The 27,159-nt window shown below is 47.3% G+C and overlaps 1 protein-coding gene across 1 annotated transcript in view; it reads right to left on the minus strand.

The window, feature by feature from the left end:
* CRYL1 (crystallin lambda 1) overlaps positions 1-22,761 on the minus strand; it is a 640,631-nt gene extending 617,870 nt beyond the window's left edge. Inside the window, exon 1 of the mRNA XM_085621561.1 lies at positions 22,607-22,761. Coding sequence (XP_085477687.1) covers positions 22,607-22,647 — 41 coding nt within the window. The 5' untranslated portion in view covers positions 22,648-22,761. The remainder of the gene's footprint in view (positions 1-22,606) is intronic.
* Positions 22,762-27,159: the final 4,398 nt, after the last annotated feature.

Consider the following 27,159-nt stretch of genomic DNA (forward strand, 5'->3'; position numbering starts at 1 on the left):
AAGTACTCCTCCTTCAGCTTTTCCAGGTCCTTCTAGTCGGGCAGAGGTTCTTCGTGGTTCAAACAGGATCTGATTTCTTAGGAGCAGGGCTCCTATATTTGTACTACGTTTCTTTTGTTCTTTGCGGCCAGGGGGCCTTTGCCTAGTTTAGTCCGGTTTCTGAGCACTTTGTTGACATGATGTAGGCTTCTGCTTTCAGTGTGCAGGGCAGGGACATCAGACTCTCCACAGGAGGTGGAGCCAGCATTGTGGTGGCAGAGCACAGCCTTATTCAGTGTTCAGGTGCACTCCTCCCACCCATCTGGATGTAATCTTTCTATTCACCACCTGGCTGCCCAGCCTGCCTCCTGGAATTCCCCAGCCCTGTCACTCACAGAAACCAGACAGCAGATACACATCAGAGCAGAGGCGGGCTGAAATGGTTAGGCAAGCAAATACCAACTTTCTAAAAGTGGTATTTGCAAACCCAGAACATTAAAATAAACTTTGCTAAAAGATGTATTTTATTATTCTGAGTTCAGGCGTACTAAACTCGAATTTCTACCATGTTCCCCGAGCCTGTTAGGATCATAGGATGTAACAATTCTAACAGCCCATTCTGGCTTATGAGAACAGGTAGCCTTACAATAGTGAAAAACGAAATTGGCTGTAATTCACTATTAGGACATGCCTCACACATCAGGGCTTGTCCTACCTTATGCTTACAATGCACCCTGCCCTTGGGCCTACCATAGGGGTGACTAATATGAAGTTAAGGGAAGGTTTAGGGACTGGCAAGTAGGTGCACTTGCGCAGCCAGCATGACAGTACCAGACCGCACGCAGGTTCTGCAATGGCAGACCTTAGACACAGTTTACCAGGCCGCTTGTGTGTGGCACAACCAGTGCTACAAGTCCACCAGCAACATTTGTATTTACAAGCCCTGGGCACTCCTGGTGCACTGTACTAGGGGCTGACAGTAAACCAAATAAGCCAAACATGGAATCCAATCAATATAATAACTTCATATAGGGAGCACTTGCACTGTGGCACTGATTGGCAGTGGCACAGTGCTCTGAGCAACTAACACCAGCAAAAACACATGAGGCAACAGTAAAAATGGAAGGGAGACCCACGCCAATGGTGCCAGGTCTAACACGTGTCCCCTCCAGCTGAAAGGTGGGGAGAACTACCCTACCCCAGGGAGTCCTCATCACTAAGGCGGAAAAATCTTGACAGACCATCAGCATTGGCGTGATCTGAACCGGGGCGATGTTCCACCGTGAAATCCATCCCCTGTAGGGAAATGGACCACCTCAACAGCTTAGGATTCTCACCCCTCATATGCATCAACCATCTGAGGGGCCTGTGGTCTGTCTGAACCCGGAAGTGAGACCCAAACAGGTAGGGTCTTAACTTCTTCAGCGCCCAGACCACAGCAAATGCCTCACGCTCAATAGCACTCCATCTATGTTCCCGTGGAAGTAACCTCCTGCTAATGAAGGCTACAGGTTGATCTAGGCCCTCCTCATTAATCTGTTAAAGAACAGCCCCCACACAATGCTCTGAAGCGTCTGTCTGAACGATAAACTCTTTGGAGAAGTTGGGAGCCAGGAGCACGGGCACCGTGCACATAGCAGCTTACAGGGCCTCAAAAGCTTTCTGACAGGTGTCAGGCCAAATCACTTTCTGGGGCTGCTTCTTGAAAGTCAGCGCTGTCAAGGGGGCAACAATGTTGCCATACCCCTTGACAAACCTCCTGTAGTACCCGGTGAGACCTAGGAAGGCTCTCACCTCTGTCTGGGTGACTCACAATTCAGGATGGTTTCTATCTTGGGTTGAAGGGGCACCACCTGGCCGCTCCCAACCTGGTGCCCCAAGTACACCACGGAACCCTGCCCGATCCGGCACTTACTCGCCTTGATCATGAGGCCTGCCCTCCGCAGCGCCATCAACACTTCCCAGAGGTGGCGCAAGTGTTCCTCCCACGTGGAGCTGAACACTGCGATGTCATCCAGATAGGCGGCATTGAACGAATCCAGTCCAGCCAACACTTGGTTAACCAACCTCTGGAAGGTGTCAGGGGCATTCTTCATCCCAAAGGGCATAACCCGGAACTGATAGTGCCCATCGGGGTGGAGAATGCAGACCTCTCTTTGGCCCCATCGGTCAAGGCGATCTGCCAGTACCCAGACGTTAAATCAAACGTGCTGAGGTACTTGGCAGCCCCTAGCCGATCTATGAGCTCATCAGCTCTGGGGATGGGGTGTGCGTCAGTCCTGGTGACCACATTGAGTCCTCTGTAGGTCACACAGAACCGGAGTTCGGGTGTGGCACCCGGCGCTGCAGCCTTTGGGACCAAGACCACTGGGCTGGCCCAAGGACTGCTTGAGGACTCAATTACCCCTAGGGCAAACATCTTGGAGACCTCCTCCTTGATGCAAGCTCTCACCCTGTCAGTCACCCTGTAGGCCCTGTGCCTCACGGGTGCACTATCCCAGTGTCCACTTCATGGACGCACCAATCAGTGACACCAGGAATCAGGGAAAACAGATCAGAAAACTGCCCCAGCAACTGGCAGCAGTCATTCTGTTGCTCAGGGGTCAGGGTGGAAGAGAGGATGACACCATCCACTGACCCATCTTGCTCCTTGGCTGACAGGAGGTCAGGAAGAGGCTCAATCTCCTCCTCCATCCCAGCATCTGTTGCCAAGAGCATGCCCACTTGGGACCTCTCCAAGTGGGGCTTCAGGCGGTTGACATGCAGGACCCTCAAGGGGTTCCTGGGAGACCGCAAGTCCACCAAATAGGTAACAGGACTCTTGCGCTCCACAACCTCAAAGGGACCGGTCCACTTATCCTGGAGCGCACAAGGCTCCACTGGGGCCAAGACCCACACCTTTTGTCCAGGCTGAAGCTCAACCAGAGTGGCATTCTGGTCGTACCACCGCTTCATCTCCTCCTGACTGGCTTTCCAGATTCGCCTCTGCGAGTTCTCTGAAACGCCTAGTCTGGTTCCTGAAGGCCAGCACGTAGCTAAGTACATTCTGGGGAGGTTTCCTGGGAGATTGCTCCCAGCCTTCCTTGACCAGACTTAGAGGTCCTCTCACTGGGTGGCCATACAGAAGTTCAAAGGGGCTGAACCCTAGAGACTTCTGTGGCACCTAACGGTAAGCAAAGAGTAAGCATGGTAAGAGGACGTCCCACTTACGCCTCATGGGTTCCTCAAGACCCATTATCATGCCCTTCAGGGTTCGGTTGAATCTCTCAACCAACCCATTTCCTTGGGGGTGGTAAGGTGTGGTAAACTTGTAGGTTACACCACACTCTTGCCAAAGGGACTTCATTTATTTGGATATGAAGTTGGTACCCCGGTCAGACACCACCTCTAGAGGGAATCCCACTCTGGAGAAAATTCCCATCAGTGCACGTCACACCACGGGGGCCGTAACTGTCCTCAGAGGGATGGCTTCCGGGTACCGGGTGGCATGGTCCACCAGGACCAGGATAAACCTGTTGCCCATGGCTGTCCTGGGGTCCAGTGGCCCCACAATGTCAATCCCCACTCGCTCAAAGGGGGTACTGACCACAGGGAATGGCTGGAGAGGAGCCTTCTGCTTCCTCCCACTCTTTCCACTTGCCTGGCAAGTCTGACAGGTCCTGCAGTGAGTGTCTGAACTCCTGCGCATTTGAGGCCAATAAAAGTGGGTGACAAGCCTTTCAAAGGTCTTGTCCTGCCCCAAATGTCCTGCCAATGGCACATCGTGAGCCAGCCCCAGTAGGAAGGCCCTGAAGCTCTGGAGTACCACCAGCACATGGGCTGACCCAGGCTCAGCAACCTTAGGCTCTGAATACAGGAGGTCGTTCTCCCAGTAAATGAAATGTGTTCCAGACTGATCACCTGCGGCCTGGTCTGCAGCCTGCTGCCGCATACCCACGAGAGAAGGGCATTCTTTCTGTGCCTTGTAAAAGTCTTCCCTGGAGGGGCCTCCTTCTTGCTGCCTATGGGTCAGCTCAGGCAGGTCCCACAGTTCAGCTATCTGTTCCCCTGTAGGCTCCAGGGCATCCCCCTCAAGGTCTGCCTCCTCCTGGACCGTGGGAACTTCAGGGGCCCGTCTCCCGCGCCCCCTGCCTCTTCTCTCTAAGGCCGGTCCCTGGGCCTCCCTCTCAGGCTCCAGGACCTCTTGAGCTCCTCTACTTGCTGCCATGGACCGTGTGGTAACACACGCCCAATCAGACATACCAAACATCTACAGGTGAGCACTCCGCTCCACCTTAGCCCAAGGTGGGCTCTCCAAATCGTTCCCTAACAGACAGTCTACAGGTATGGCGGACCTCACAGCTACCTGAAGAGTACCAGAGTCCCCCCCCCCCCATCTCAAAGGGAACCTGAGCCACCTCGCAGTGACTCTCTGTGTTGTCAGCGGCAACAACAGGATAGAATGCTCCTGGGACAACCTGCTCTTGAGACACCAGGTGACACTTGACAGCTGTCACACTGGCTCCTGTGTCTCTCAGGGCTTCAACCCTATGGCCATTGATGGCCACCCACTGCCTGTATTTTTTAGTGTTATCAGGCAGCTGGGTCTTGGGGACCATCTCTCAGTCTCCTAATGAGACAAGGGACATCTCTGCAGGACCCCACCCTCCTTGGACACCCATCTCTCCACCCAGGGCTACACTAGCCGTCTGCTGGGGGGCTGCACCAGGGGGTGTGGGTTTACCAAACTGGCGACACTTGTAACATTTCGGGGGCCCTCTTTGAACAGGGGGACCTGTCGGGCCCCGGTCGGCTTCTGGGGTGGGGGAGGCTGAGAATCTTTCCCTTGGTTCCCTTGGGGACTACTTTGGGGCCTTTGATGGAACTCCCTCTGTTTACACTTGTCCCCCCCACTCTTCTGCTGGGGACCCTGCCCACCCTTGGCGGAGTCTCCCACGTGACCCTTGTGGACCCTGGTACTGACCCAGCGGTCCGCCTCCTCAGCAAGCTTCCTAGGGTTAGTCAGCCTACTATCAATCAGGTGCTGGCGTAGCTCAGGAAAACAATTACTGGACAAGTGCTCCCATGCATTCAAATCAAGAAGCCCTTGAAAATCATCAACCTTGCTACCCTTTACCCAACCATCCAATGCTCTGCAGAAAAAAGTTACATACTCCACATACGTACTGTTAGGAATCTTGGTGCAAACCATGAACCTTTGCCTATACAACTGAGGAGTTATCCCATACCTGGCCATCAAAGCGTCCTTCATATGGGGATAAGAATTATAAACATCTGAAGGCAAATCTAACAGTGTGTCCCGCCCCTCACTCAGGAACCGTCCCCACAATCCCGCTCCCCAATCTTTCTCAGGGACCCGGTGGGAGGACATGGCTACCTCATAGGCCTTGAACCACTGCCCTATGTCATCATTCTTAAAAAATTCCTTAACTACATCTTTGGGAATGTACACCCTTGATTCTGCCTGCACTGGCGGTGTGCTGCCACCAGAGGGATTAAGCTCTAAACTTTTAGCTCTCAGCTCCCTCAATTTCATCTCATGTACCAATTGGATCTTTTTCTCTTCCATGGCCAACCTTTGGCTTTCTATTGCCATCTGCCCATTAAGTCTTGCCATCTCCATTTCATGTGCTCGGGTTTCTTTCTTGTCTGCCAACTCCTCTGGCGACAGAACTCTGCCAAATCCATTGAGGCTTTCTGCCCGCTCATGTTCCATTTCCAACACATTCTCAGGTGATCTTGACTCAAACCAGGCCCTCAGCGCCGTTTGGTATTGGGTCTTGTTTTTACATCCAGACCGTGAAATTCTACACTTGAGGCAGAAGCCCTTCAGCTGTGCTAAGGAGTAGCTCTCTAATCTCTCCTCTTCCCAGTCAATTCCCTCAATGGCAGAGATTACAGAGGCTGCCTTTCCTCCACTGAGTGAACCAGGCATGACTTCTAAAACCAATGGAGATCTCTTGGCAAAACAAAAATCAACAGTATGTGGCTGCGTTATTGGTCTTAACTCACTACGTGTTGTTCACCAATTACTGTATATTAATCACAAATGCAAATTCGAAATCCTCACCGCTGCCTCCAATGTTAGAATTGGGGGTCTCTGGTTGGCACAGGTAAGTACTTGTGACAAGCAGGGACCCTCTCCTCCAGTCAGGGCAAGGGACTTACTCTTAAAAATAACCCCTGCTCACCCTCTAGGTAGTGTGGCGCAAGCAGACAAGGCTAAACTTCAGAGCGTTATGGGTTAAGCATTTATGACCACATACAGCAATTCAATGTTACACCACAAATGGACACCAGTCTAATTTTGTATCAAAAATAGGTTTCTTTATATATATCTCAAGCAGACTTAATACAAGACCCAGATAACGTTTCAAAAACGGTGCCACAATACTATTTACCAAAAGAAGAGTTTTTGTGTTAAAAATGCGTAGTTCTTGTTTGGTACGTTTCGCACCCTCTGTTTTACTCGCACGGTGGTCAAAAGAAGGTCAACAACATGGCACCGGCCCGGCGGACACTCGGGTCCGAGGCGGGTGCTGTGGGCGTGCGAGGCGTGCAACAATACCTTCTTAATGGGGCTCGGGTGGGACGCGGCTTGGCAGGAGGTGAAGACAGTCCAGGCGCGTTGTGGCCCTGGATTGGAAGCGTTCGTTGCTCCTTGCCGCGTTCGAGTCGTACCTTCTTCAGCGGGGATGCCTTGGTGAGGTGCGCAGCGCGAGGTGGCCGGTACGTGACGAACGTAAGGGCCGGGCTCTTGGAGTGCGGCGCTGCCGGGGGACTGGATGAGCGCGGTGCACGGCGGCCGGTACGCTGCAGCGTACGGACCGTACTGGATCGTGCGGTGCGCCCCAATCCTTTAACCAGCGGCAGGAGTGCGGCGATGTCAGTGCGGCTCCAAAAACGGGGGAGAGAAGGAAGCGAGGTGCGGGCGGCCCTTGCAGACGGTGCGAGCGACGGCTCGAGTTGAGAGCCGAGGGGCACGGAGAGCGGGGTGGCCAGGCACCCACTTCAGAGCGGACAGGGGTATGAGTCGCACTCGGATCGCGGCTCCGACAGCAGGCAGATCTCTGGCAATATCCAGCGGGTTTTGAAGAAGGCAGGAGGAGTCAAATATTCCTGGGACTCCGTTCAGGGGGCAAACTCACCCACAAGCCCTTGGAGATAGATTGAAGTACAAGTTCTGCAAAGTCTCTTTCAGTCTTTTCCTCTCCTTTCTCAGCAAGGCACCCACTGCAGGCCAATCCCCCAAGTCAGTGACAGTACTCCTCCTTCAGCTTTTCCAGGTCCTTCTAGTCGGGCAGAGGTTCTTCGTGGTTCAAGCAGGATCTGATTTCTTAGGAGCAGGGCTCCTATATTTATACTACATTTTTTTTGTTCTTTGCGGCCAGGGGGCCTTTGCCTAGTTCAGTCCGGTTTCTGAGCACTTTGTTGACATGATGCAGGCTTCTGCTTTCAGTGTGCAGGGCAGGGACATCAGACGCTCCACAGGAGGTGGAGCCAGCATTGTGGTGGCAGAGCACAGCCCCATTCAGTGTTCAGGTGCACTCCTCCCACCCATCTGGATGTAATCTATCTATTCACCAACTGGCTGCCCAGCCTGTCTCCTGGAATTCCCCAGCCCTGTCACTCACAGAAACCACACAGCAGATACACATCAGACCAGAGGCGGGCTGAAATGGTTAGGCAAGCAAATACCAACTTTCTAAAAGTGGTATTTGCAAACCCAGAACATTAAAATAAACTTTGATAAAAGATGTATTTTATTATTCTGAGTTCAGGCGTACTAAACTTGAATTTCTACCATGTTCCCTGAGCCTGTTAGGATCATAGGATGTAACAATTCTAACAGCCCATTCTGGCCTATGAGAACAGGTAGCCTTACAATAGTGAAAAACGAAATTGGCTGTAATTCACTATTAGGACATGCCTAACACATCAGGGCTTGTCCTACCTTATGCTTACAATGCACCCTGCACTTGGGCCTACCACAGGGGTGACTAATATGAAGTTAAGGGAAGGTTTAGGGACTGGCAAGTAGTTGCACTTGCGCAGCCAGCATGACAGTACCAGACCGCACGCAGGTTCTGCAATGGCAGACCTTAGACACAGTTTACCAGGCCGCTTCTGTGGGTGGCACAACCAGTGCTGCAAGCCCACCAGCAGCATTTGTATTTACAAGCCCTGGGCACTCCTGGTGCGCTGTACTAGGGGCTGACAGTAAACCAAATAAGCCAAACATGGAATCCAATCAATATAATAATTTCACATAGGGAGCACTTGCACTGTGGCACTGATTGGCAGTGGCACAGTGCTCTGAGCAGCTAACACCAGCAAAAACACATGAGGCAACAGTAAAAATGGAAGGGAGACCCACGCCAATGGTGCCAGGTCTAACACCTATTTGGGAGAAAAACATCATATAATCATTGTGGGCCTCTTATGTGAACTCTAAACTTGGCTCAGGGGTTACACTGAGGAGCTCTAATTGACAAAATATGACAGCAAAGCTGGTCTTGAAGTTAAAAAATCATGCAACAATATGGAAGACCTAGCCATCCTCCATTGTCTATCTGTTGCCAAGCATATTCCTTTTAAACTGGCTTTATTTTCATTTTCAAATGGCACAAAGGAACAGCCCCTGTCTGCTTCTATGTCGAAACATTTCAGGATCCTCTCTCAAATGGGACAGTGCCATGGTTTTAATGATTGGTTAAACAAGGCTCCAATGGAAAATAAGTCAATGATTCTCCATTCCTGGTCTCCAGATATTGAACTCCCTGCCAAAGGATGTTAAATAGTTACCCTCAGAACCGGAGTCAAAAGATTTCTGTTTAGTCTCTGAGCCAAGCTATTTTGCATGGCACAATTCACTGATGCACTTAATTCGTTGGAAAGACAATGTATTTAGTGTTTTTCACTTAGCAAATAAATACAATAAAAAAGCATATAAGGAGAAGAAAAGGTTCATATTGGGACTTGAGATAATCCGTCTTTTGTGTCTTCCGGCTAAATCTCAGAGAGAAGGCAGCCTCTGGAGATGGCACGTTCTCCCTAGTACGGGGCATCTTTTCTCTCTGCCAAAGCCCAGGCTGTTGTACCTCACTACTTAGTCCAGGAATCAACCTTCCTTAGAACCTACAAGAACTCTGTTCCATTGCTTTGCCTCACAAACCTAGAAAGATGGAAAGTTAATGGCAAAAAGATTTGGACAGAAAAATAAGTCATAGAATGCACTCCTATATATAACAAATTACACACATTTTTACATTAATTAGTCTATATTGTGTTGGTGTGCAGACTTGGTGTGTGCTCGGTCTGAAACACGCGTCCAAAACTGAACCCACAGGCTTTAGAACTTTGAAACAATAAATAAACATTTCAAAGTTCTAAAGCATGCGGGCCTACTACGGAAGTGCACCTTGGGACAGGTTAACTAGATGGTCGCAAGCAATTGACTTAAAAAAGAACTGTCCACGATGCTTACCCCAACTGAGGAGGGCAGGGCTGGAGGTGAACTAATGTACGTGCCACAAGGTGGCATCTTACTTCTTATCCCAAGGGCTCTCATAAACATCTAAGCAGGCTACAGCTCATCAGTGGTGCCGCTGAGCAGCCTTCTAACCCAGACAGCCCACAAAGCACAGAAAACCAAATCTGGGTCACAAACCATTCTGGCCCTCACTCTGTCTGTTGCAGTACTACCACAACTGTCTTGTTGCATTTGTAATTAATGGAAAGGCTGGAAGTGGTAATTTCAGAATCCAAAATTACCATGGTATTGCAACCTTTCCACCATAGAAAGGGGAGGGAAACCAGTGGGCTCCTAATCAGTGTTAGGCATAAACTCAGGATGTTTGTGTGTGGGGGGGGGGGGGGGAAAGGACTGGTGCAGTTACAAAGGCAAGGACCCCTTCGTCCCTCTCGCCGCGATGACTCACATAGTGAGGCCCCGGTGCCTCCAATAGTGAGGCCCCGTGCCTCCAATCACAAACATTTCTTACTCAAATAATTCCCTCCCTTATTCCTTACCTCCTGTTTATTTTTTTATTTTACAGAGTTTTATAACGGGTATCAGAGCGCTTTACATAGCACCAGTTGCTTTACATGAGGACACATTCATTTTATTTTGGGTTAGGCACGGGAGATTACGTGATTTGCCCAGAATCACAGGATGTTCAGCGTCGTTGCCGAAACTCGAACCCAGTTCCCCAGGTTCGAGGTCGACCGCCCTAGCCATTAGGCCAACTCCTCTCCTGTTCCTTGTTTGTGTCTGTTAGACCTGTCAGCCCTTTGGGTGGTCCCTCCTCATCATTATTTATTTTGTCCCACTTTTGCCTCAAACCCTGTTTGAATTTTTCCTTTTTGGGAACCACCAGACTTTTTAGTGTTGCTGCAGATTCAGGGAGCCATTTTAGCTACCCCTGAAACTTCTGTCTGAGGGCCTGAAGCACAAAATGGTGGCCACCTGTGACATCACCAGCATCCACTGGAACCTACCAGCACCTTCCAGAACATTCCAGAAGATTCCAGAACTCTGTGACAGTTGGAGGCGGTTTAGAATGTTGGGAGGTTAAGAGGGAGTGTTGGCAGTTGGAGCTGGCAGTTGGCACCTGACTGGTGAAGAGAGAGCAGCACAACAGTGAAGGAGGAAGGAGTGAAGCAGCAGGGGTGGAAACTTGTGCCTGGAGTGGGGTCCATAAACCCACCCTTGATACTTGTCCCTACTGATGGATCCCAGCCTGTAGCCCTGTGTGGGAAGAAGCCAGAAAAACTCATCCTAAGGACCTGGACAGCAGGAACAGGCCTTAGAAGCAGAAAGCAGCAAGATCCTGACCTGGAAACTGGGTTCCCGGGAGTCCGGCGTCGAGTAGCCTAAGACCTGGAGCCCGAGGTGGAGAAGCGGCGCTGACTGAAGAAGCAGACGTCGTACCCGGAGCCGCCTGAGGTCGTGAGAGGGCGCCGACGGAGGTCGTGAGGAATACCAAAGGTCGAGGAGGAAGTTAACCGAGGTCGAGTGAGCGGCGTCATCGGAGGAGTGAAGTCCGCCCTCCGGAGTCGTCGGAGACCGAGGTGAAGTGTACCGGAGGTCGGGAGTGAGGATCGCACTCCGGAGTCGCCCGGAACCTGAGAGGAGGAGCACCGGAGGTCGGGGGTGAGGATCGCACCCCGGAGTCGCCCGGAACCTGAGAGGAGGAGCACCGGAGGTCGGGGGTGAGGATCGCACCCCGGAGTCGCCGGAAGTCGACATCGAGGCCAGGCCGGCCGACGTCATCGAAGCCGAGAGCGCCATCGGACCGGAGCCGCCCGAAGTCGACATCGAGTAGAGACTGCCCGACGCCGTCGAATCGGAGGTCGAGATCGAACCGAGGCCGCCGACATCGGACCGGAACCGCCTACCGGCGTCGTCTAGAACTGACATTGTGCCGAGGCCGCCGAGACCGAACCGGAACCGCCTCACGGCATCGACACGACTCCAGCGGCGTCGGAACATCAGAAAAGGGCAGTAAGTGGAGTAGAGGGCGCCTAAGGCCCTGTGGAGACCTGAGAGACTGCTCTAAGGGGCTAGGGAGGTGCTGGAACCAACCTGACTGTGCCAGGGGTGAATTGGGACTAACCTAGAGAGGTTGTGTGGAGAGAGAAAGCCAGGGCACTGGTATTCCCCCCTTGATCTACCTCAGTTTAGGCCTCAGCCTTGTCCCAGCCAGGGAGTAGAACCCCTCAAGCCTTCCACAACCCTACAAGCTGTGCCTGGGCCAAATCAGCCCTTAGGAATTGAAAAGTGATCTGATTACATGAGTGCTGCTGTATACTTCTAATTATTTATTGGGGGCACTGTATTTATTGTGTTAACCTATTTATTGCTTCACTATATTTATTGGTCTACAGGACTTGTTGGTGTACAATATTTATTGGTTCAGTATTTATTGCCTCAGAATATTTAATTGCCTGTATTACCTGCACTTATATTTATGTCCCTTGTATTTATGATCATCCCTATTTATTGAATCTTCAGACAGTATTTATTTGACCTGCACTACTTAAATTTGTATATTGTGATTGTCTTATTTATTTTTCCAATCAGCAACTAAGAGAAAAAGATAAAGAAGAATATTTTTCATAATTTTTACGGTGTAGAGTCGTTTTTGGAACGGATGCACGCATGTTTATTGTATGGGTATATTGTATGCTTAGCACGGTGCCTGTTTCCTGACCACTCGAGCCAAGCTACCACAGTGTGTTCGGGGAGTCCACCACCACCCTGCGGAGTGGGAGTGGGCTGTTTCCAACAGTGTCCATTCTAGCGCTTCACAGTAACTCTGTTCCTGGCCACACAGTGCTGGTGGGATAGGGGAGATTGTGAGGACCGGATTGCACTGTTCTTTGTTTTTCTGGACATCCGATCGTCAAATGCGGTGTGCAGCAGGAGCTGGCAATTTAGGCGAGTGAGGGGGGAGTGTGTCTGCTTGCAGCAGGGCCGGTTTTAGAGCAGTGCGAACGGTGCGGCCGCACTGGGATCTGCCCTGTTGAGGAATTTCTGACCTTAGCAGGGGGGCGCTATGTTTAGCAATAACTTATGATTGGAGAGATGAGGGGCACTTTTACCCGGTGGTAGTGAGAGAATCTGAGGGGAGTGTGGGGTTTGCCAAAATGTATTGACACACCGGGCGCTACCAGCGCTAAAGCCGGCCCTGGCATGCAGTGCGGCAAGTCAGAGCGCCTTCTTCACCTCTTTCATGCGGCCAGGCCCGAGGCCTGTGGTGCAGATCATCTGCACAAAGGGAAGTATAATTGTTTTTTCCCTTAATGTTCAGTCCCCAGAAGGAGGTGGCCAGCCTTGCCGCGCCAGCAAACAGCTCGACGACGCTGGCGAACAGCAGCGGAGAAAGCAGGCATCCCTGCCTGGTGCCCCGTCCCACGATGTATGGGTCAGATATGCATCTGCCAATGCGAACCCAGGCATTCGCGACATCGTCCGATACAGGAAATCCCACCTGAAACTATAGAAAGCTTTCTCGATGTTGATGGCAACAATCATTGCCTCTAGTTTGTCTAGGATCCCAGCTTCAAGGATTAAGATAACCCTGCGGATATTGGTGGCTGTATTGCATCCCGGGATAAATCCGGCTTGGTCCCTACGTATGAGCTTGGTCATGAAAGGGAGTAGGCAGGCTGCTAGAATAAAGCTTAAGAATTTATAGTCCATGTTTAGCATGGATAAAGGGCGAAATGAAAGGACATCATGGGGGGTGGGGGAGTGTCCTGGTTTCACCAGCGGGACGATCAGCCCCTCATTAGTGGTGGGTGGGAGATGGCCAAATTCCGGGGCTGACACCACGTGTGATGGGTTGTGGGGCCTGCTCATCAGTGTAAGCAGCGTAAAATTCTGTGGGGAAGCTGTCAGTCTCAGGGATCTTGCCCTTAGCCATGGCTTTAATGGCGACTCTCACCTCCTGTAGTGTGATGGGTCCCCCCAGGACCTCCTCCTCATCTTGCCTCATCATCATTCCAGAGTGCGCATATTGCTGATGTAATTTGAACACAGTTGGGCCTCATATTGCTAGTAATAATTACAAGTGTGATTTATGACTAGAAATACATGATGTTTATGTTGTGTTGATTATTATGTGTTCTGAATATAAACGTTATTTACCAGGGGTGTGGAATTTAATAAAATATCTACTTGTCCATGGGGCAGGTCTCTTCATAAATCTACTTGTCCTGTAACAGAATCCACTTGTCCCTTTTGTGCCATGTAATGTGGCGACAAATTACGGCAGCAATCTCATTAAGCAAGAGTTCTGATAAAGCCTCTCTAATTATGCCAGGGCTTGTACCATAGTAGGGTTTGAATACTAGCAATTCCCTTATGTTGCTACGTTTCTGCAGGTCTACATACTGGGGGTGAAGGTAGTGGTAAGCAATAGTTCAAGGGTTGGAATGCCCTTTTGAGTCTGTGCAAACCTACTAACTTGCATGTTTTAAGGGTTTTCACCAACTCTTTTTTCTAATCTTTTCCCATACTGAAAAAGATTGGAAATGTACTCCTGGCAGTGGCAGATGTAAAAGTTCTTCAGGGTTGGGAAAAAGGTGGTTGGAGGAAAAGTAAACTTGAGACATTCAGATTTTCACATGAGCAAATCTACACAAGCACATTTGCTCATGCTAAAATGCAGTTCTCAAATATTTTCTAGGAGTACTATTTCTTGGCCTACTTCTGTAAATTCTTGTGAATTCACTGAGACTGTATATATGCACATAACGCATGGATATATACCATGGATGCACTTTTGAGACTTTCTTTAATAATTGGGCCTCTAATTAGGCCTGGGGTTAACCATGACCTTTTGTGTTTAGTAAAATTATGTCTCTCTCTCTCTCGCTCTCCGTCTCTCGGTCTATCAGCTGGCTTCACTGTGAGTGACAGTATTCTGCTCTATTACAAGGAGCATATTGGCACACAAAGTAGTTTTGTTCAGTGCCTCAAACTGCTGTGGCAATGTGTGTTTTTTGAGACCAAAAACAGTTGTTTTGCTTTTGCTAATGCTTGTTAGAATGGTGAGAGCCCTGCAGCTCCCACACAGATAAGGTTTTACAGAAACCATGCCTAAACAAGTCACGCATTGACAAAACCAAAAGCCTGACCACCAATTTCAGACCTACTGGCTTTGCCAATGCTTGTTTATTTTTGTTTCCCGCAATCGTATTTTAACTGGTTACACTGATTTTCCATTATGAATATTTTTGGGAAATACAAGCATACATCAACATGTTACTAAATGATGCTGCAAAGATATGGTACCTAAAATCTTACAGTAGTTTAGCAAAATATTTTTTTCCTACTTGTATTTTTTTGTGAACATTTTATTTTGAAAGCAAAGAATCATCACTGTTGCTTTCAAGCTTCTGCAAATATTTGCATATAATCAGAGAGCATTCTGGGAGCATTATACATAGCCTCATATTACTAAACTTTGAAAACGTGTGTACATGTTTATACTGGAACCACTGTCAGTAGTGCAGGCAGAGCTGACAACATTTACTTTTAGTCCTCACCTTAATAATAAAGGCTTTGCATTAATGAACCATAAATACAAGTTTGAACAGTGTTAGCACATGGACACACATATTACCTTAACTGTAGACAATGCCCTTCCTTGATCCATAATGTGGTATTGTAAACTGGCAGCTAAAGGGTTTGTGCTGTAGGGGGTTGGGCCTACTTGTCCCAAAGACAAAATAGACATTAACCCCTTCCCCGCTCATGACGGAACCACTCCGTCATGAGCCACGGGTGCGTTGTGCTCATGACGGAGTGATTCCGTCATGCTGCGGCCGTTGGCGGCCGTTCCTCCCACGCGGCGCTGATTCCCCGCCTGTGCGGGCGATTAGCGCAGTGGGTGGAGTCATGACGGAACCACGCCGTCATGAGCACAGCTCACTCATGACGGCGTGGTTCCGTCATGAGCACAGCGGCGCCGTCAACCCCCCCAAACCCTCCCAGCGCTGCGGCGGAATTCACGCCGCAGCGAAGCGGTTAAAACTTGTTGCCTTTGACCCCAAACAATATGTCCTGGGCGTTGGGCTATAGGAATTCCACATCCCTGTTTACATACATCAGGTGTGAAGTCTCTTTGTTATGCTCAAGGTATTTGTCGTGAGTGCTGTGCCAATGCTTTACACGTTGCCTCTGTGGTAAGCCTGACTGCTCAGTACCAAGCTAGCCAAGGGTGAGTGCAGGTTATTCAGTGTGTGTAAACACCCGCCCCTGATGGGAGTGGTAGGTTCTGCCTGGATGGGGTTCTGCCTCAATTAACCAGGAAGAGCCAGTTCCAACAAGGGTGGTCTAGGGTCCAGAAGTCCCGGAGTTGTTGGGTTCCAGGGTGCTGGCTTCCGTGTTGTAAACAGTTTTTTCCCCGCTGGATTAAACATGTGACTGCATTTCTGTGCTGTTGTTGTGGTTCGATTTTGAGCTTAGGTACATCTGACTATGTGAGTCAGCAGAGCGAGAGGGATGAAGGGGTAATGCTGTGTTTACTTAGGGTAATAGCATTACTCTGAGTCCTTCTCTCACCGTGATGACTCAGGCCCTCCCTCCTGCCTTTTCGGCCAGTCCAACTGTTTAGGGTTTGGGCTTGGTACGGAACAGGAAGCAAGGAGGGAGGAGGGACCTTTATGAGTAGGAAACGTTTGCGATGGTAAGCACAGGGGCCTCACTATGCGAGTTATCCTGGAGAGAAGGACTCAGAGTATTTCTATTACCGGTAAGTAATCGCAGAATTACAAAAGCACATTTCTTACCCTCCCAACACTGCATCTCCTCAAACCTACTCAGACTCTGATCTGTGATGGAAACCTTAGGGCTGTTTGAAAAGTCACCCCTAAATATTAAGTGTGCTGAATTGACGTGATAATGGTCTAATGTAATCTATATAAGGGATGAGGGACAATAAAAACAATACCATCAACCCATTGTCCTAACCCAAACTATAAAAAATAAAACAGCTACTTGCAGAACGAAGATATTAGACAAGTCACCCAGAATTCACTAAAAGGTAATCATTGAGCTGTGCTCCAAATACACACAAGTGGTCCACACTCCGGAAAGGGAAAGAAAATCCAATGCTGGAAACAGTCAATACTTTGCGGGAAGAGTTAAATGTTTGAAAAGAGTAGGTAATGGTAGTACCGGCTCCAGGTGTGGCACCAGTTGCATGATATGAAGGGGACAAGGGTGATGTACATATTGCTGGTGTATCGATTCTACCTAACACAGTTTCAGAAAGCACAAAGGAACGGTTGCTTATACTGATGAATCTTTCTTCTCAGCCAATACTCTGACTGTCAAGTGCAATCGAAAATTCCCATGCCAGATCTTTACACCAGTGTTCCCAATACAAGGCGTTACATTTTTAGAACTGTCCATGAAAATAAAATTAATGCGCCTGCCCTATGTCATGTGCAACATCGTCTCAGCTAGTGCTGATTTTATATTCAATGGAATACAGATGCTGCAGTTGTTATGCCCACACTCAATGATAAAAGAACCCTGAACATTCAGAATGCAGAGTGTTGTTGACTAAAACGCCAGTCCTAGCTGAAGTTCTCGCAAACTACACAAGCCAGCTTGGCAGCTCTGCTAACATGAGTAGTTGAAATTATTCAGAACTAAAAAAAAAACAGCAATTAGATGTTTTCTCTACTTACTAGCGGCTACAACTCATGTCAGCTTCGGTCAAACCCAGAATTTAAGCAAACTGCACTTTGCATGCTGACATTTTTAGCACATAAGATGTTAAAGGTAAATGCGGTAAGCATTCTGGCACATCCATGGCTATTTTGGAGTACTTTTGCAGGGATGTTATATAGCGTTGTTGTGGGGAAGCGAATTCAAATAGTGAATGCGTCCTGTTTTTGATCCCTACAGATTCAGGCACGGGGCTGTCATTTTCGAGTTAATTGAACCACCGAGGTGCGGTGAGCTTTGGCTTCTATGTTTCCCTAGTTTGAACAATGGGGTATGTCTCGGACGGAAGAGTAAATCTTCTTTATCCGATGTTTTCTTTTTTCTAGATTGTATGCCCTCATGTGAAAAGTATTGCGCATACTAACGGACAGGTATTTAACTATGGTCCTCTAACGTATGCCCTGTGTCTAGCGCTTTGCGTATTGGTTGTTTTAAACTCATTTACTGATTAATATACCTATGTCTCCATGTGTTCAATTTCTGACGCAAATGACCAGTTTCTTAACTAAATCGGCATTTATGGAGGAAACCTTAGGTTCCTCCGTATGTAAGTAATGTGTTCAGCGAATGAGGCACTTGTATAGGCCTTTGTTTATGTGGCACTCTTCCAATTATAGGCCACTTATTCTTATACCTTATTTTTCAGGTTACAGCACGCTCTCTCATGTTAGGAGCCTGTGTGCCCCCTTTCCTCCAACTCGGCCCCGCATGTAGGGCGGCTTTTTTGGTAATTATCTGGAGCGTCTATGCCCATTGCCTAATTAGGTGGATTTTCGTTAGTTTACTGTATTTTTATTTACCCTAGGTGCCCCACTCCACTCCCTCTACACGTCCTAGTCCTGAGGAAGACCACATAGTAAGGTGGAACTCAACCTACGCTTATTAGGGGTCGAAACGTCGACTTTTACACTTTTGCCTACCCAAGAACAACAGATTATTGTCACTGTGTTTTACTATATGGGCATGGTCAACAACTGTTTAATTTCGTATGTGGCTAAATGATATGCCTCTGTGATTTTAACGATTTATTTTGTGACCACACTGAACCCTTTAAATCTGTCTACACAACTTTAACCCTCACAAAACCACTTATCTACCCCCACCTTTTCCCCCTTTTTTCCGGGCACTACTTTGATGCTTAATGAAGTGATTGAGCATATATGTGCTTTGATGAGGCAGTGAATAAGTAACATCTCTCACAAATTCAATGTATATCTTTCGTTTATAAAGTATTAACAATTGTTTTTGTTCTCTGAAGAGTATATACTGGGACCACTATCCCTGCAACATTGAATACCCAGGTCCCAGTACTGTTGGGTCTACCCTTTTATGTAGACAGATCCTAGCAGTCCCGATCTCAACCACTTCATTTGTCACGAAGAACTGGGTTTGTGCTATCTTGGGAACTTTATTAGAGCCCGACCAATATTACTATGGTTGCCAATTTGGAAGAATAAGGAGGCAGACCTATCTAGAGACATTATAATGGACTGCCTCTCTTCGAATCTCCTGGTTGACATATGTCAAAACAGAACTTGGCAAAATTGGCCTGCAGAGAGCCATTGTAGAACCAGATATATACACAAGTCTTTTTTTTTCCAAATCATTTTTATTGGGTTTTCAAGTAAAAGAACAAGAACATAGATGGAAAAAAAAAAGAAAATCACAAATTGGCATGAGTTGAAGTACAGTTACAAATGTGATTATAAATTATAATAACAGTAATATTAATAATACAAATTTTAATGACAATTATAATGATAAAAGAAAGAACTACAAAAGATTAAGGAAATGCCAAGGGGATACAAATTAAGTGGCAGTTGGAACTGCGTTTAGGTTAAAGATACAGATGGTCTTTATATATGACATTCTTCTGTCGGTCAATCATAAAGTTACATTGTAGGCGCACAATTGAGGAAATAAAAGTTTTCATACGATGCACGATAAGGATATCATGTTATAACATCAATTACAGTAATGTAGTAATCATAGTCACATATTCTAAGTACAAATCTAATGTCAAAACAGCAATTAATAAGAAACTCTCACATATCCACCCACATCGAGTCCGACGGTAGAATATAAAGACATAATGGAGTAGTGTGAGGCTAGTCCTATGTGGAACTTCCTTATGTTGAGGGACAGGCGAGAGGGCTCATGTATGTGATAGAGACCCATAGGAAGGGAGGTTGTGCAATGGTAATCATCAAGAGGTTCAGTAAAATGTATGTATTAGTTTATTGGAAGTTATGTGATTCAAGGAGGATCATATTTAAAGGAAAAGGCATCAAGGGACCTCCTTAACTTCCTATGTGGGGGACGCCACGGCGAAGAGTATAGAGAGATATTATCAGCCTCTCTGAGAAAGGACAACCATTCTTGCCACTTTCTGAAGGAGACTTCTTTAGAGCTCTTCCATTTATTAAGTACTATTTTGCAGGCAAGGGTAAGCATAAGGTCCAACAGATAGCGGTCATTCTCATCCGGTAGCGTTGGATCTAGAAATCCCAGAAGGATGTAGGAGAATTCCCTGGGGGGGGTCGATATTGAATGTTTTGTTTATACACTTGTATATTTTATCCCAGTATGTTTGTAGGATGAGGCAGTGGGAGAGCATGTGAGCTAGATCACCAACATGTGCATTGCAATTCCAGCATGTAGTGCTCTGGCTGAGGTTAAGGTTAAAGATCCTTTCAGGGGTCCAATATGTTCTGTTTATTAGCATGAGTTTCGTTTGGGATAGTACTGGAGAGATTTTATTTGAAAAGGGAGTTTTATGTATCTTGTCCCAGTCAAAGGGAATATTTCTAGTGTTAGATTCAGATTCCCATTTTACCGCGTTTCTCAAGTGTGATTTGCGTGGTTTTGGGGACAATAGTTTGTAGATTTTAGATACAGTGTGTCCTGACTTTAGTAGCTGGAGTATCCTTGGGAGGATCGACGAGTCGGTGGGTAGTATTGAACATAACGTGAGCTGTGCCTTTCGTTTCAGAAGTCTTAACAAAAAAGAGGTAGCACTTGTACTTATAATTGTGAGGAGACATGCCGCTTTAGAAGAATGGAAGGGAAGACGCATATTACGGCATATCAATCTCTGAAAGCATTGAACTGCCCTAAAAACTACCTTTGGCTGCAACAGGGATGATGGGAACGTTCACTATTGTTCCATCTAAGAGCTGACATTGTCAAATACCTGATGTGTTTCCTCCTTGGTTTTAAGATGAACTTAGCTGCTTTTCCCTGTGCTTGTGATGATAAAACAGGGCAAACAATGATGCATTTTATGTTTTTTTTGCAAATACTATGAAAGATTTACTAGGATGTTTTATTCCCACTTTAAAAAAGAAATATTGTAATATTAGGCATTTTAGTGATGCACTTACGCTTCTTGTGCAATTGTGTAATCACCCGATGAAAAGGTTTGCCTATACGCAGGTTGCTTCTCAAACCATGCTGTGAGGGTTCACGGTACTATGTTGTTATAATCGTGTTGTTGAGCCATGCTGCTATGCATTCCTTTTTAATGACATATGATATAATGGAAAATTATATTTTTATTTTTTATGCTTTAATTGATGTATTTATGCTACTTTTGGGGTGAAATCTCACCTGAATAAATTTCATTTGAATTAAAATTTAATTGACTGAAGGAGTTATAAATGCCAGGGAGGCTATTGAAAGTTAGACTGGTGCACTTCAAACCAGCCTGAAGACATTTCGGGCACATTGCGAGTAGTAAATCATATGACGATAAAGGCTTCTTATGCATACATAAACTAAACGGCAAAACACCTCCCAGGAACAACTGCACCCAAGCAATGCTTTCAGATTGGCAGCGAAAGTCAAGAACATGAAGACAGCGTTTTTTAGGTGTCGCCTGCACACCATATTGCTATATTTTACAACTAAAGAGGCAGTTACAAGTGCAGTTATCTAGCAAGCTCTAGGGTCATGACATCAATAGTGCAGCGGTGCAGTGGACCGGGACCAAAAGCTCCAGGCACCCCACTTAGCACTGATTATTGCTACATTTGACAACTAAACAGGCAGTAAGAAGTGCAGTTATCTTTCAGGCCCTAGGGTCATGCTTTGAACGAAATAGTAGGTGCAGTGGCACCGGGCCAAAAAGTTGTCAGAACTCCTCTAAACACCTAATATTGCTATATTTTACAATTAAACAGGCAGTCATGATTGCAATTAAAATTGACATGATTCGAATAGTCCAGCATGTGCAGTGGTACTGTTACCAAAAGCTCAAGGGACCCCACTAAACCCAGATTATTGCTAAAATTTACAACTAAACAGGCAGTCACAAGTACTGTTACCTTGCAGAGACCACGGTCATGATTTGAATGGCTCAGCAGGTGCAGTAGCACCGGGCACAAAATTTGTCAGAATCCCTCTAAACACATAATAGTGCTACATTTGACTGCTAAACAGGCAGTCACAATTGAAGTTACCGTGCAGTTAAAATGGACTTGATTTGAATGGTGCAGCAGGTGCTGTGGCACATGGGCCAAACATTCTAGGACCCCACTAAACCGAGATTATTGCTAAAATATTAAAATAACCAGGCAGTCACAAGTGCAGTTACATTACAGGCATGAATTGAATGGTGCAGTAGATGCAGTGGCACCGGAGCCAAAAGTTGTCAGAACTCCTCTAAACACCAAATATTGCTAAACAGGCAATTACAAATGCAGTTCTATTGCAGGCACTAGGGACATGATTTGAATGGTGCAGCAGGTGCAGTGGTACTGGGCCCAAACATACATTCCTATTACATCAATTAGTTTTAGTATTTCCCCCTTTCATTAAATGTTTCAAAATGTTGCTATTACTTACCCTCACTATGCCACTAGTAACAGCATAATTAATATATTGCCTTTTTATACATGAATAAGTCATAACACTTTAAAAGATTTTCTGTAACGTATATTGTACAACTACTCAGCAAGCTACAACTTACAACAAATACTGCTTATTATTAATCACATAGGCAAAACATAATGCATTTACCAGTGCTTGTTTTTTTACTGCAAAGAAAAGCAGGAAACGTCTTTCCGCAAAGAGGTCACGTTCCTACGGATGTTTGCTTCCTATTTTTGAGACGGGTGACGGGACATCATGTGCCTTTTCAGTAGCAGCATTGATAAAAACTCAACGTCAGGTAAATTGATAGCCCAAAAAGAACTGCTTAATTGCTGCAGATTATTGCGGGGTTTAAATTCGATCCTACAGTCATTGCTGAGCTTCCGTACCTACCTTTTACGTTGCCTTACACTATTCTCGGCAATCAAACTATTGTAAGGTTTGGACGTGTTCTGTACTTAAATATACAACAGAATTCTTTTCGTACAAGGCGCACAATCAATTTACCTGCCGATAATCACGATGCTTCCCGCCTTCATGCTGCTCATCTCTAGCGTTTTGGTTATCTGAGAATGAAAACACAAACTTAATCTGGAACTCAGCACACCCAACAACACAGTCAAACCACTGGAGAAAGACTCGCGATCTGTCAAGAGTCCTTTCCCAGGAGGAGGGTTCTGCTTGTAAACCGCGGCCTCATTGGTCGGTTCAGACTGATTTTAATTTGTCGATATGCTCCCGTTTATAATTGGTTGAATGGGCCTCTCCTGGTTTTCGCCACACATATTTAAAATATATGTGGGAAAAGGACTTCATGCCAGATATATTTACCTTGGCTCTTGTCCAGAATTAATCCTCCTTCCCAACTAATTTAGGATAGCAGCTCGAATATACTCTCTCACTCTTTTACTATTTGTAAATCTTCTTGCGCTCATTCTTTCTCAACCTTTCTCTCTTTTTTCCGTCTCTCTATCTCTTTACCAGTCTCTACCTTCTGTCGTCTATTTCTGCCCCTCTTTCTCTCTCTCTGCCGCACATAAACCTTCTCTCTCTCTCTCTCTCTTTTCTGCCCCTGACTTTCTCTCTCCAGCAACCTGCCCCTCACTTACCCAACAGTTTGTCCCCTTGCAGTCTCTTCTTCCACTGTATCCCTGTCTTTCTTTCTCTCTCTCTCTCTCTTGCTGCATTTCTCTCTAGTTCTCTTACTCACTCATTCTCTCTCCCACCATCCCTTCTCAGAACCCTTTCTATTACTCACACAACAGCTGTAACCCCTATATTGTCCATCTCTCTCTCTCCCCCTGCCCCCAATAGGGCCCGTTCAGTATTACACAAAGCACTTTTTATAAAGCCAACAAAAAAATGTCAAGTTGATGTGATGACAGGTTAGTATTGTAGACAATAGGTACCATGCACCACACATCTGAAGCTCCCTGCAGGCAAGACCATAAAACAACTTCATAAGAATGAGGATTTGCATGGCACTCGGGAGCATATGTATGTATGTATGTATGTATGGAGTACCTGTATATTGCAAAGTTCGCTATAAGGTATTGAAGTACTGCACACGTTCAAAGGCAAGGATACTGTAAACATTTGATTGGAGAGGTAGCTGGGTTGGGAGAGTGGAAGTCGACTGCTTACTTGATAGGATGTGGTGGTGTGTTGTTTAAAGACATGGGTCTCGCGAGCGCATGCCTGACAGGCCTGGCCTGTGTTCCATCCTTTTATTGCGGGGTCGCCCTCTGGGCTGTAGACCTGTGTGCTGTGTATGGCATATTTTGTTTCGCTATGCCGGCCAACAGATGTATGCAGTCGAGCTGTGTACTTTGCAGGTGTATCACTTAATAAAAAAGATTGATTCTAAAGACATGGGTCTTCAGCTCTCGCCTAAATTGGAGCAGGGGTGGGACGGTCCTAGTGGTCAAGGGAGTGTTGCTCCAGAACAATGAGGCACAGATGGAGGACTATGGGCATATCTTATGTTTAAAGTCACACTCATACATCACTTTCTAGGAATCCCACCTCATGTCACTCTGAAATTTTCAGCCGCAAGAGAATGTAAAGCACTACACATCTGTTACCTCAATGTGCTGGAACTGTGGCATACTGACAATTCACCTGAGACACTACTTGTCTCAGGATCCACCTCTCATCCAGCAGAAATTCTACTGAGAAAAAACAGGTTGGTTCACTCAAAAATCATTTATGTCTTTAGGAAATGGGGCCTTCCAAAGGATAAGCCTGAGAGCGATTATGTGTAATTGCTATGCTGTTGCTGTGTCCCTCTGAAGACCTGGCAGGCGGTGCCATGGGTGTGTTTCCCATCATACTACCTGAAGACTAGCCTCAAGGTCTGTCAGCATTTCCTTGGGAAGAGAAGTGGATTCGGCCTGAGTAAGAGGTTGATCTGCCCTGCTGATTTTGATGCCATGGTTGATACTGGCATGCTGTAACAACAGCTTGAAAGGGTACCAGTTTTGGACTGATGCTTTAAACATCTGCTGTGGAAAAATAAAAAATATTTAAAATAAACATCTGCTGTGGAAGACTACCATAGGATCAGAAGAAGGATGAAGAACCTTACATGTCAAAGAACAAAGCTGTTGGAGGTTCTATGAGGCAAGGTTATTAGTGTGAGAAGGTGGCCTGATATATGCTGTCCATTAGTTCTAGTGGGCACCTTGTATCAGTCCAAACAACCCCTTATGGTGATAGGTTAAAGACAACCTTTATTGAAAGCCATCCTAGTGGTAGCTATGGAGAGCAGCCTTCAGGCTAAGTCTTGGAATGTAAAATAGCTTGTTTTACCAGTCTATAATCTCTTGAATGATCAAATGAAAGGACAACCACACCAGGTATATATTCAAAATATATGTATTTAAGATAAAACACACCCCTCTAGTCTCTTTATGAGACTGGAGTTCGAAGTACTTAGTTTACAAGTGAGCAGTCATCAGTAATAGCACAAATACACGTTTGGGCCCTAGGGGCGTACCAAACCATATACCAAAAAAGTGGTATAAGAATCACGACTGAACTAGACACAAGGCCTAGAGCCTGTAGAATCGCTGGGACCCCAAGGAACCACCCAAGGTAGTGACACAAGGGACCCACGGGGACTGTATGCAGTGTGAGAACACAACCGCGGGTTCCCGTTATCTGCTATGGGCAATGTTGCGGTTGGAAATTTAAAGATTAGGGACACTTAAAATCGAGTCAGGACCAACCCCTTTTGGACTTAAGAAGTTCTATGGCTAGCACCCACGGGAGCACCGGAGTACTCGAGTTACCTCACCCAGGGAAGCCGGGTGCATAGGTGTCTTTTGGTGTCGGGTTGCGTCGTCGATTACAATGGAAGCCTGCAAAGAACTGCTGCTGCCGTGAAGAGGAGAAGTGTCCGAAGAGATCCAAGCCTGGATCTGGGATGGAAGGAACCTGAAAGCAGAGGGGACAGAGTCTGGGTCACTAGCCAGTGACCGAGGGTAGGATGGACCAATGCCCACAGATGTCGGGTGCTTCAAGTGAGTTGACGGGTGTCTTGACTCTTCAGCCATGAGGTCCAGGAGGCATCGACAAAGTTCATGAGCCGGATTCGAGCTGACCCACGAAGTCTGTCGAGTGCTGCGGTGTTGGCGACCAGAATGGACCTAACAAGCCTTGGCAACGGCAAGTCACTGGAATTCAGAGAAAGGACTGCGGTTCAGACCAGCAAGGTCTGAGGGACTCACTCTGAGCGACTCACCCAGCAAGGGTAAGTCAGGGCACGTCTGGGGCAACCAGGAAAGCCCAAGTAGAAGAGGAGTTGCCTTCGTGGGGACCTACTAGCCAACGGGCTAGCGATCGCGAAGGAGCCTCGAGCGGTCGCACTTGAAACTGGCCCACGGGTCACTCGTGGAGTGGAGGCCAGCACTCTTCAGTGCAGGAGGTGCTCAAGGCTGGGGCTACTCAGAGCCCAAAGCACAACTTCGAGGAAGCCCAGGAAGATGCTGTTGCTGCAAAAGATCACGGTGTCCAAGGCTCACGGTTCCACGTCAACCACGGTAGCCACAGGCGTCACCTTTGCTGTAGCCTCGGGGAAGTCTGGAAATCTACCTCTGGTGATGCGAAGACTTCAGCGTCCGGCGGGAGCTTCAGCGATGCAGACCGGTCAGTTGCTTCTTTGGTGCCTGCCAAGCAGGGGAGTCACTCCTTGACCCCAAGGGAGATTTCTTCTGTCTTCTAGTCGAAATAGAAAGTCGAAGGTGCAGGATATATGTTGCAGAGTTTCGTCCAGGGTAATCTAAAGTCGCAAGGACTGGGTTCCCATACTTATACTAAGTTTGGGGGTTGGACATACTCTAGGCACCCACCTATGGGAGGGTTTGGAAAGAGGGGTGGTTACACCCATTTCCTTTGTCTAGTTTTGCGCCAGAGCAGGGGCAGGTAGCCCCTGCAACCGGTTTGAACTGGACTATGCACAGGGACACCAAATGTGCCCCCAGTGCAGGACTTCAAAGCACCAGAGAGTGCGCCCGCCCAGCCCCAATACACATCTGCCTGTCTGGGGAGGTGGTTTTACCTCCCTTCGACAGGAAACCTATTGTCCAGGCCTCCCCTGCCTGAGTTTCGGTCAGCAGCAGGAGGCCAGACCCGTGTCTGTGGCAGAGGCATCCATTTTGTGATGCCAGGGCTCAGGAAAGTCCTACCGGGTTACACCAGTGTGAACATGTCTCTCCCTCTAGAAGGGTGGAATGCTACCCCTGCCGCCAGAACTGGTGGGGGGGGGGGGTAGTATTCCAAAGCGTTTGACACCAAACACAACATGTTTCCGTGCAGCCATCCCAAAGTTAGCATTCACCGCGAGGTTATAATGCACTTAAGAGTATATGGTCAGGCTGCACCACAAACAGCATCAGAGGAGATACTCCGAACGCTGCAGAGGGGCTCTGCTCATGCAGGGGCATCCTCTCACATAAAAACCAAGCACTCTGCCTTCAGGATTGTTAAGGCCTGCCATAGGAGTGACTTATAGGTTTTATATGTGTGTGCAATGGTAGTGATATAGGTAGCATATACCA

The sequence above is a fragment of the Triturus cristatus genome, chromosome 8 (genome assembly GCF_964204655.1).
Source record: "Triturus cristatus chromosome 8, aTriCri1.1, whole genome shotgun sequence".
In the NCBI taxonomy this organism is placed as follows: Eukaryota; Metazoa; Chordata; class Amphibia; order Caudata; family Salamandridae; genus Triturus; species Triturus cristatus.